Source organism: Schistocerca cancellata, chromosome 7 (assembly GCF_023864275.1).
Source record: "Schistocerca cancellata isolate TAMUIC-IGC-003103 chromosome 7, iqSchCanc2.1, whole genome shotgun sequence".
In the NCBI taxonomy this organism is placed as follows: Eukaryota; Metazoa; Arthropoda; class Insecta; order Orthoptera; family Acrididae; genus Schistocerca; species Schistocerca cancellata.
Window position 1 is genome coordinate 106,499,689 of NC_064632.1, and position 12,091 is coordinate 106,511,779.

A 12,091-nucleotide genomic window follows, 5' to 3' on the forward strand; every position below is an offset into this window, starting at 1 on the left:
GCTACGTGTTACATGGTAGATACTCGGATTTATGCTTAGTTGAACCACCTTCGTATCGATCTCCACCTCGATCCAGATCACTGACTTCGTGTATAGGACAGTTTCCAGAAATAACTGCTGATTGTATATATTTCCGCAACAGTTCGATCGGACGCTGTTCCTCACTCCATAATTTTATGATGTAATTACGTCTAGTAGTATAAGCATCCGATCACGCCTCCAGGATTGAATAAATATTCAATTTCTCACGTTACCCTTACTAAAATTTCTTTATGTATTAGATACGTTGAATATTTACTCCAAATTACGTGTAATCCGTATTTATTTTGAACTAGTACATAATATCTGTGATGTTCACTAAGCAGCAATGAAGTAGTTTAGTAGCTCGTTGAATAATGTTATAGAGTGCATCACTGAAATTGACGTCTTGTAAATAGTACGAATAGAGAATCTGCAAAACATGTTTAGATCATATGCATAGCAGACAGGAATAAAGTCTGGCGTTTGAATAACACGTTGAGATAATATTCTATATCCTTTTTCCAGAACTAAGTTTTAATAAGCAGAATCTGTGACGAATTCCTTGAATTTGTAAATGTCATTCAAATAAACGATCAACAAATGTAAAGGAGTTACAGAAAATACAATAGCCTTGTGCTGCAAGGTGATTCCAATTCACGTTGTGGCGAACTCTTCGCCCATTCCCTCTTCTGTTTCTTCTTGTCCTGGTTTCACTGCCAATGCAGCCTCACCTGCAAATGAAAAGAAGGTTTCTGTGAGATCGTGTAAAATCTTTGCCAGCCACACTCAGTATGTCTGTTTTCGACATCAACGATAGACTCTTCAAATCGCTGTAACGTGTGTGACAGAGAAATCTGTCTGTTGTACAATGAATCGAAGTTTTAACCAGTTCCATTCGCAAACCTACTGTGGGAAGAATGAATGCTTATAGCCCAATGAATAGGTTGTTATCCGCTTAATTTTGCATTAATCATCCCTAAGGTAAAGTCAAAGAATATTCATATATTATATCTTAATAAACAGTTCTCAGAGTAAATTATCACAAGGTATTGAGTATTCTACTTCACATTTTCCTCAGTTCTGATTTTGAAGCATTTCTGTAATTGTTCATGGTGCCTTTATTTGAAAAGGTCAAGGTCCGATATGCATAACGAACAGCTGAGCAGCATTCATAGAAATAATATATAAATATTCTAGTAGCAATGGATTTCTAACTGAACTGCAGTTATCCAGTATCTTAATAAGGAAGAAATTGTGATACTGTATTGCATTTGTGTTTTTATGAACCTATATGACGGTTACCCTTCATGTCTTGGATGTGTTGGGCTCTGGTACAGGCTAGTGGGAGGAGCTTCGATCACCTACGTAATTCGATAACGAGGCACTACAGATTTTCAGGTTCAGTCTACATCTACATCTATCTACATTTACATCTACATCGATACTCTGAAAATCACATTTAAGTTACTGGCAGAGGCTTCATCGAACCACCTTGACAATTCTCTATTATTCCAATCTCGTATAGCGCGCGGTAAGAACGCACACCTATATCTTTCCGTACGAGCTCTGATTTCCCTTATTTTATCGAGGTGATCGTTTCTCCCTGTGTAGGTCGGTGTTAACACAATATTTCCGCATTCGGAGGAGGATGTTGATGATTGGAATTTCGTGAGAAGATTCCGTCGCAATGAAAAACGCCTTCCTCTTAAAGATGTCCACCCCAAATCCTGTATCATTTCTATGACACTCTCTCCCTTATTTAGCGGTAATACAAAACGTGCTGCCTTTCTTTGAACTTTTTCGATGTACTCCGTCAGTCCTATCTGGTAAGGATCCCACACCGCGCAGCAGTATTCTAAAAGAGGACGGACAAGCGTAGTGTAGGCAGTCTCCTTAATAGGTCTGTTACATTTTATAAGTGTCCTGCCAATAAAACGCAGCCTTTGGTTAGCCTTCCCCTCAACATTTTCTGTGTGTGCCTTCCAATTTAACTTGTTCGTAATTGTAATTCATAGTTATTTAGTTGAATTTATTGCCTTTAGATTTGACTGATTTATCGTGTAACCGAAGTTTAAGGGATTCCTTATAGCACTCATGTGGATGACCTCACACTTTTCGTTATTTAGGGTCAACTGCCAATTTTTGCATCATTCAGATCATTTCTAAATCGTTTTGCAATTTGTTTTGATCTTCTGATTACTTTGTTAGTCGATAAACGACAGCGTCATCTGCAAACAAACTAAGACAGCTGCTCAGATTGTCTCCCAAAGCGGTTATATACACTCCTGGAAATGGAAAAAAGAACACATTGACACCGGTGTGTCAGACCCACCATACTTGCTCCGGACACTGCGAGAGGGCTGTACAAGCAATGATCACACGCACGGCACAGCGGACACACCAGGAACCGCGGTGTTGGCCGTCGAATGGCGCTAGCTGCGCAGCATTTGTGCACCGCCGCCGTCAGTGTCAGCCAGTTTGCCGTGGCATACGGAGCTCCATCGCAGTCTTTAACACTGGTAGCATGCCGCGACAGCGTGGACGTGAACCGTATGTGCAGTTGACGGACTTTGAGCGAGGGCGTATAGTGGGCATGCGGGAGGTCGGGTGGGCGTACCGCCGAATTGCTCAACACGTGGGGCGTGAGGTCTCCACAGTACATCGATGTTGTCGCCAGTGGTCGGCGGAAGGTGCACGTGCCCGTCGACCTGGGACCGGACCGCAGCGACGCACGGATGCACGCCAAGACCGTAGGATCCTAAGCAGTGCCGTAGGGGACCGCACCGCCACTTCCCAGCAAATTAGGGACACTGTTGCTCCTGGGGTATCGGCGAGGACCATTCGCAACCGTCTCCATGAAGCTGGGCTACGGTCCCGCACACCGTTAGGCCGTCTTCCGCTCACGCCCCAACATCGTGCAGCCCGTCTCCAGTGGTGTCGCGACAGGCGTGAATGGAGGGACGAATGGAGACGTGTCGTCTTCAGCGATGAGAGTCGCTTCTGCCTTGGTGCCAATGATGGTCGTATGCGTGTTTGGCGCCGTGCAGGTGAGCGCCACAATCAGGACTGCATACGACCGAGGCACACAGGGCCAACACCCGGCATCATGGTGTGGGGAGCGATCTCCTACACTGGCCGTACACCACTGGTGATCGTCGAGGGGACACTGAATAGTGCACGGTACATCCAAACCGTCATCGAACCCATCGTTCTACCATTCCTAGACCGGCAAGGGAACTTGCTGTTCCAACAGGACAATGCACGTCCGCATGTATCCCGTGCCACCCAACGTGCTCTAGAAGGTGTAAGTCAACTACCCTGGCCAGCAAGATCTCCGGATCTGTCCCCCATTGAGCATGTTTGGGACTGGATGAAGCGTCGTCTCACGCGGTCTGCACGTCCAGCACGAACGCTGGTCCAACTGAGGCGCCAGGTGGAAATGGCATGGCAAGCCGTTCCACAGGACTACATCCAGCATCTCTACGATCGTCTCCATGGGAGAATAGCAGCCTGCATTGCTGCGAAAGGTGGATATACACTGTACTAGTGCCGACATTGTGCATGCTCTGTTGCCTGTGTCTATGTGCCTGTGGTTCTGTCAGTGTGATCATGTGATGTATCTGACCCCAGGAATGTGTCAATAAAGTTTCCCCTTCCTGGGACAATGAATTCACGGTGTTCTTATTTCAATTTCCAGGAGTGTAGATAAGGAACAGCAAAGGGCCTGTAACAGTACCTTGGGGAACGCCAGAAATCACCTCTGTTTTACTCGGTGATTTTCCGTCAATTACTACGAACTGTAACCTCTCTGACAGAAAATCAAAAATCCAGTCACATAACTTTGACAATATTTCATAAGCACGCAATTTCACTACGAGCCGCTTGTGTGGTACAATGTCAAAAGCCTTGCGGAAATACAGAAATACGGAATAGATCTGAAATCCCTTGTCAATAGCACTCAACACTTCATGTGAATAAAGAGCTAGTTGTGTTTCACAGGAACGATGTTTTCTAAACCCATGTTGACTGTCTCTCAATAGACAGTTTTCTTCTAGGTAATTCATAATGTTTGAACACAATATATGTTTCAAAATCCTGCTGCATATCGACGTTAACGAGATGGGCCTGTACTTTAGTGGATTACTCCTACTAACTTTGTTGAATGTTGGTGTGACCTGTGCAACTTTCCAATCTTTGGGTACGGATCTTCCGTCGAGCGAATGGTTGCATATGATTGTCAAGTATGGAGCTAATGAATCAGCATACTCCGAAAGAATCTAATTGGTATATAGTCTGGACCAGAACATTTGCTTTTATTAAGTGATTAAAGTTATAGATATTTACTTCTACGTTACTCATGTTGGTAGCTGTTCTCGATTCGAATTCTGGAATATTTACTTCGTCTTCTTTTGTGAAGGCATTTCTGAAGGGTGTGTTTAGTAACTCTGCTTTGACAGCACTGTCTTCTATAGTATCTCTATTGCTGTCGCGCAGAGAAGACATTGATTGTTTCTTGCCGCTAACATACTCCACACACGATCAGAATCTCTTCGGATTTTCTGCCAAGTTTCGAGACAAAGTTTCGTTGTGGAAATTGTTGTAAGCATCTCGCATTGAAGTTCGCGCTAAATTTCGAGCTTCTGTAAAAGATCGCCAATCTTGAGGATTTTGCGTCTGTTTAAATTTGGCATGTTTGTTTCGTTGTTCCTGCAACAGTGTTCTAACCCGTTTTGTGTACCAAGGAGGATCAACTCCGTCGTTAGTTAATTTATTTGGTATAAATCTCTCAATTGCTGCCGATACTATTTCTTTGAGTTCAAGCCACATCTGGTCTACACTAATATTATTAACTTGGAATGAGTGGAGAATATCTCTCACAAAGGCGTCAAGCGAATTTTTATCTGGTTTTTTGAATAGGTTTTCTTTCGCTTATTTTTGGAGGATTTGGGGATTACAATATTCAACCTCGCTACGACAACCCTGTGTTCACTAATTCCTGTACCGGCTTTGATGCTCGTTATTAACTCAGGATTCTTTGTTTCTAAAAGTTCACAACCGTTTACTATCCGCGTGTGCTCATGAACTAACTGCTCGAAATAATTTTCAGAGAATGCGTTTAGCACAATTTCGGATGATATTGTAAGCGTACCTCCGGAATTAAACATGTATTTTTGCCAACATATCGGGGGTAAATTAAAGTCTCCACCAACTATTATCGTATGTGTGTGGTACATGTTCGAAATCAAACTCGAGTTTTCTTTGAACCTTTCAGCAATTGTATCATCTGAATTGGGAGGTCGGTAAAAGGATCCTATTATTATTCTATTCCGGTTGCCAACAATGACCGCTGCCCATACTAACTCACAGGAAGTATCTACTTCAATTTCGCGACAAGTTAAACTACTTCTAACAGTAGCAAACACGCCATCGCCAACAGTGTTTAGCCTATCCTTTCGGAACACCGTTAGGTTCTTCGCTCTAGCCAGATTTCAGTGCCTATAACGATATGAGCATCAGTGCTTTCTATTAGCACTTGGAGCTTTGGTACTTTCCCAACACAGCTACGACAATTTACAACTGTTATACCAATAGTTTTTGTATCTTCGTTCTTCCTGTGTTCGGGTTGCACACTTTGAGACTGAAGCCCTTCTTGTGTTTTCCCGAGAGCCTCTAACCTAAAAAATGGCCCAGTCCACGCCACACAGCCCCCACTACGCGTGTAGCCGCCTCCTGCGTATAGTGGGCACCTGACCTATTCAGCGGAAGTCGAAACCCAACCACGCTTTGGCGCAACTGCAGCCTACACGGTCTGAGCCTCTGATTCAGACCCTCCAGTCGGCTCTGTACGAGAGGTCCGCAATCAGTCCTGTCGACTATGCTGTAAAAGGTCAGCTCTGCTTTCGTCTTGCAAACAAGACTGGCAACCTTTACCACTTCTGTTAGCCACTCAAAACCAGAGAGAATCTCTTCTGATCCAAAGTGACACATATCATTGGTACCGACGTGAGCAACCACCTGCAGTTGGCTGCACCCTGTGCTCTTCATGGCATCTGGGAGGACCTTTTCCACATCTGGAATAACTCCACCCGGTACGCACACATACGTTGCTTCCTGTCAGCCACGCCCCTAATGGGCCCCATAACTCGCCTAATGTTGGAGCTCCCAACTAGCAATAATTCCACCCTTTGTGATTGCCCGGATCTTGCAGGCTGGGTGGTTTCCTCTGAAACAGTACAGGCGACAGCATCTGGTTCAGCCACAGTGTCAGCCACAGACAGCACCTGGAACCTGTTTGTCAGACAAACCGGGGAGGCTTTACGTGCGGCCGCCTGGGAAGGTTTTTGGCCGCTTGTTTCGCCCCGGGGCGATCTCCCACTCCACCACAGGTGAGGGGTCCAACTCAGTGCGAGCAGTAACTGGGTTGGCCACCGGTGAGGTCCTATCGGAGGACTCTGACGTGCTGGACGTCAGCTGGATCCCCACGGTCAGCCCACAACAGTGGTGCCCATCCACTGCAGCCTCAAGTTGTGTAACCGAAGCCACCACAGCCTGAAGCTGAGAGCGAAGTGTCACCAACTCAGCTCGCATCCGCACGCAACAATCGCAGTCCCTGCCCATACTAAAGACCGTGGAAAACTAAACTATGCAGATAAACGGACTATCGGCATGTGCTGCACAATCTCTACTGTAGGGCGAGTGTTTCGAGTGCGATTTCGAGGGCGTCTGTGTCTACTGTTCCAACCTCACAAGAGGACGTGTGACAGAACGATGAAAATGGTTTAGAGAGACACACTAGAAGTAACCAGATACTGGAATCTAGTGTTAAGAATGGAAAAATTAGCCAGACTGTAGTCCTGGCAATCAAAAATGAACTTGCTGCCTGGGCTATCGCCATTGCGAAGCTCGAGGGGCGTTTAGAAGAATTGGGAAAAGAGAATGAAAGACTGCGTCAGCAACCGGTCAAGACATGGGCTGGAGTGGCCGCGCAAGCGCAAACCACCAAAGAGACTACTGCCAATATTTCGAAGAGACCAGACACGGTGGTCTTCCTGATTCCCCTGCCTGGGCAGAGTATTAAGAAAGTGCAGGAGATCTTTACTACTACCATCGACCCTGCGAAGGATAAAATCAAAATTAATAAGGTAAAGGTGACAAAAATGTTGTTAATGTAGCCACTGAGGATGACAGAAAGAAAATTCTGAACAACACAACACTAAACAAAGCAATAAAGTGCGAACCACCAAAAAAGCGAAACCCTTTGGTGATTCTCTATGACGTACCAGTAGCATTAAAAGATTACGTTATCTATGAGACAATGTATCATCAAAACTTTGATGACGTGGACTAGGATACTTTTAAAAATGAGTTCAAGTTAAGCTTTAAAACTGGGCCCTGGGATGTAGTACATCACGTTTCCGAGGTCTCAGGAAAATCTGGCGAAGGCTCACCAGAGTGGGCAGAATCTACATAGGTTTCCATGCCATCAATGTCTGAGATTACTTTGTGGTTCTCTGATGCCACGATTCTGGCGACTTGGACCATGTCCTTAAGCACTGTGGACGAAAGCCGGCTTGCTCCAGGTGTGGGGCTGAGGATCACGTTAAGAAGAACTGTGGCAAAGCTGGGATATGCATCCCCTGCACAAGGAGAGGATAGAAGACCTGTAACACCACCGGAAGAAACTGCCCAACATACCGAATGCTGCAGCAAAGGCTTATTGCTCGAATAGATTATGGCTGAGGTTCTACCTGAACACAGGAAGCCTAAAAGAAAGTCCCCCGAGCTAGAGGTCGAGCGATGCAATGACCGCAAGTAGAGTCAGAGAATTCATTCAAAAGTTCACAAAGTCGCAATCCCTAACAGTAGCAACGAAAGTAGCATGTGTGCAAACAGGCTCTTTCGGTCAGAAGAAGGCTCCCTCTCCTCCAAGCCGGGGACTAAGGTCGCCTGAGGATCATGCGCGACCACATGGGCATCCTGTGGTAGAGAGTCTACCGGTGAAAAAGTATAACGAAACAAGTACCAAAGAGCCAGTGCAGATGAATGATGTGAGCAGCTCAAGTTCGTCAACAGGCCTACCACCTCAGAGGGGGTTGGGAATGGACCCTGCTAGGATATACCCCAACCTGGAGCATGCTCTGCAATTAGCTCGCCTAGAGGAGCCTTAAGGCATGTGGTGTGCGCCGGCCATGAGTATGGAAGAGAAATCACCTTTCTGGTAATGGAGGCTGTAGATAGGATGGAGCTTAAGACAATGAATCTTGGGGCCTTGCAGGACGTAGTTAGAAAGGTGTTTGAGAGACGAAATGAGAGATTTGATCTTGATGAGCTATACAATCAATCAGTTATCAGCAATGGAAGAATAGCACACGACTGGAGTAGGAACTGGTCAGATTCTCATATTCGTACATATTTTCCACATGAACCATTTAAGCGTTGGACAGATAAACACACGAAACAGCAAATTAATCCTGCAGGAACTTCGCAGAGTGGTGGAGGAGATGAGTTTAGATGTCCTATGTCTGCAGGAGCCGTACTCACAATCTGGGTGAATCCCTTTCATGGCTGTCAATTGGCAAGAAATTCACTTTGGAATGGAACCAAGGGCCGCAGTCATAGTGGCAAACAGGGCGTAGAGAACTACAGTCCTTGCATAGTTCTCTGATGACCACTGCAACGTCATGGAATTACAGTCGCCCGTATGAGTACTTTATGTCGTCAATATGTACTTCCAATATGGCAGAGGAATCGATGAATTCCTGGATAAACTAACTCAAGTAGCCACAGCGTTGCGGGGGCGCAGATTTATAGTGACAGCAGATATAAATGCCAAGTCCACCCTATGATTCAGTGCCACTCAAGATGACGGAGGTGAAAAAGCAGAAGAAACCATTAAGGCACTGCAATTAGTTGTCGCCAACAAGCAAGGAAAGCCCCCTCCCCCCACCTATTCCAGCGGAGGGAGGAGGGCACAAACATCGTCGTTACTCTAGTAATGCCAAATCATGCAACAAGATAATAGACTGGGCTGTATGGGATCAGGTCGCAACAAGCGACCATAATTTAATAACCTTTTCCATAATAGACCGGGAGTGCCACTGGGACATGGGGTGAGACTGGGACCACCTAGCGAGAGAGTGCGACGTACCGATATTGCCGGAGGGTGATGAGAATGTAGAGTAATACGCCGAAGAGTTGGTGAAAGCGGTTACCAAGGCGGTGAAGGCAGGAGGAGAGCCGTTGCGGCGCCCTCTTCACCATGCTCAGCCGAACTGGGACAGATGCGCCAGTCTGTAAGGAGGGCGAGGAGGTATTACCATCGGAGTGTCATCTGGGAAGAAAAGCAACGATGGCTGCAAGCGTACAGAGAAGCCAAAGAACAGTTCCAACAGGAGCTCAGGGCAGTCAGGCTGAGGAGTTGGGACAAGTATACAAAGCCAATTGGCTAAAGACCTATAGGGTATCCCGTACAAGCTAGTACAGGAAACAAAAGGTCTCCTATGGTGTTATCCACCGTTAGGGTTGGGGACCAGATGACTGGGACTTGGCGGGAAACTGCTGAGGTCCTCCTCCAGGTCCTGTTACCTGATGATAGAGAGGAAGACGTGTCAGATGAACAACAAAGGGTCAGGAGAGAAAACCAGCAGGTCTACGTAAACAATACCATGGTTTATCTCTTCTCCAAAGGGGAGGTAGGTGCCCAAATAAACGCCCTTAAGAGGGGCAAGGTTCCTGGGCCAGATGGCATTACAGCAGAGGTGGTGCAATTCCTCGCCCGCTAGCTGGTGGCACCTCTCGCTAAGTTATACAATGAGTGTCTACGGTCGAGAAAATTTCCGTCCATTTGGAAAAAAGCAAATGTGGTAATAATCAAAAAAGGTCCACATAAAACCCTAAAGATGTGAAATCTTACAGACCCATCTGCTTACTGGACGTGCTGGGCAAACTTTTTGAGCTAGCAGACAGAGCACACCAGGTGTTGTGTGGGATGGGTGACAGACAATTCGGCTTCCAGTCAGGGCGATCAGCGTCTGACGCAATCGCCCTGGCTACAGATGTATGTGACTCTGTCCCGCACAGGTACATTGTTGCCATCATGGTGGACATCAATGGCGCCCTTGACAAACTGTAGTGGTCTGCGCTCTTCTCCTGCTTTCGGAAAAGAATTGTCCAGGGCCGTTATATGGCTGTCTTAGGAGTTATTGCGAAGACAGGAGGTCTGGCTATCGGCACCCAGCGGAAGAATTAGGAAGAACATAACAAAGGGGTGTCCTCCGGGCTCTGTTCTGGGGCCTCTCTTTTGGGATGTCAACATGGGACCCCTTCCGGATGAGTTAAAGAGCAGTAACGATGTGCTAGAGGTCATAGCCTATGCAGACGACCTCCTCCTGCTGGTTAGCGGCTGTAGCTGCGAGGACCTAGAACCTAAAGTTGAAAGAGCTATATCTATTATGACGGCATGGTGCCACAAAGCCGAAATGACAATTGCGCCAAGCAAGTCCACATACTTGGACAACTTATTAGGAATCCAACTGTTAGAATTAAAGGCTCACCAGTTCTTCGGTGCTGTGAGGCCCGATATCTAGGTGTAGTCGTCGACGAGAGGTGGAACTATAAATCATATATTGACACCGTAACACAAAGATCATTATAAACGCTAAACAACCTAATTGGAATTGGCCACAAACGCTTCCATATCCCACCTGACCTAATTAAATTATACCATAATAGCATCATAACCTCAATCGTGGGACTCTGATCAGGGGTCTGGGCACACAGGCTCACGAGGGCTATGCCTTCTATGGCCATAAGAAGGGTGCAGCGAAACATGCTCCTGCGCTCGGTAGGGGCATACGGAACAACTCCTGGGGGGCATTGCTCTTACTAATGGGGCTCTGTCTCTTTGATATAAAAATCAGGAAACAGGCCGCCTGGTACTGGATGAAGAAGGAGAGGAGGGAAAAGATAGTGGAAATAACGGGGATAATCCTGGAATAAAAAGAAGGGGGAAAGAATTGTGGCAAGAGAAGTAGGATAATGATGATATGGGGCGAAGAAGGTATGAGTTGCTGCCACACACTGAGGAGCAATTACAGCTTACATACCTTAAACTAACCAGAGGACTGCTCCACTTTCTTACTGGACATGGACCATACCCGACATACCTATGTCGGTTCGAGAGGCGGGGTACACCAACGTGTGACTGTGGTGCCGTGCAAGGCAATCCAGACCATGATGTGTATGAGTGCCCCCTATTCGACGATGTTGCAGATGAACTTCGACAACAACTTCCTAACCATGACACACATCACCTGCACATGCATGAGAACACCTCTCACGTCCTGAACAAACTCTCAAATGCAATATCTAGAAAAGTTCTTAAGGAATTTTTAAGGAACAATCTATAATAGGTAATTACCCGAATTAGACTGCGTGCACCTATCCTGTTCCGCCGGGGCGTGGACTAGGCCAGCTGCTTCACGGCTGGGATCCTTCATGTCTCGGGTTGGGGGGGGGGAGGGGAGGGGGTGCACACTTTTCACCGATCGTGACACGCACCGACAATGACAGTATAGATAAGAAATAGGTTAGTTGTAGGATAAGACAGGAAAACCCCTTAGGATAGCACTGCAGCGATTAACGTCTTCGGCCAGCCCAGTGCCAACTGGGATTAGCTCGGTGGGCATGGCCAACAACAACGTAGGTTTGTTAAACACTGGCACACCTGTAACGCTGCAGGTAGTGTAGATTAGTTAGGTATAGATAGTTGCATGTACATCGTAAAATAACAACTTAGAGAACCACTCACAATCAACTAGCAACCAAGATACACGTACAACAGGGTAATAGTTGAATAGAAATGCCTGTAGTGGTGAAATAATAGTACGAGTAGAATTAACATACCTGTAGTGTTAGCAATTAAGTTGCAGTAATTGTAATATGACTGTAATATTAGGACCCACTAATGTAGTAGGGTAGTGGGGTTGATATGTATATTGTAGCCAATTTTGAATAAAGATTAAAAATAAAACAGTACTGTAGACCCTGACGAAAACGTAGGAATTGTGTC

General features: G+C 46.1%; 1 protein-coding gene across 1 annotated transcript in view; it reads right to left on the minus strand.

The window, feature by feature from the left end:
* Positions 1 to 675: 675 nt before the first annotated feature.
* Positions 676 to 12,091, minus strand: part of LOC126092656 (radial spoke head 1 homolog) — a 179,756-nt gene continuing 168,340 nt past the window's right edge. Inside the window, exon 6 of the mRNA XM_049908378.1 lies at positions 676 to 752. Coding sequence (XP_049764335.1) covers positions 676 to 752 — 77 coding nt within the window. The remainder of the gene's footprint in view (positions 753 to 12,091) is intronic.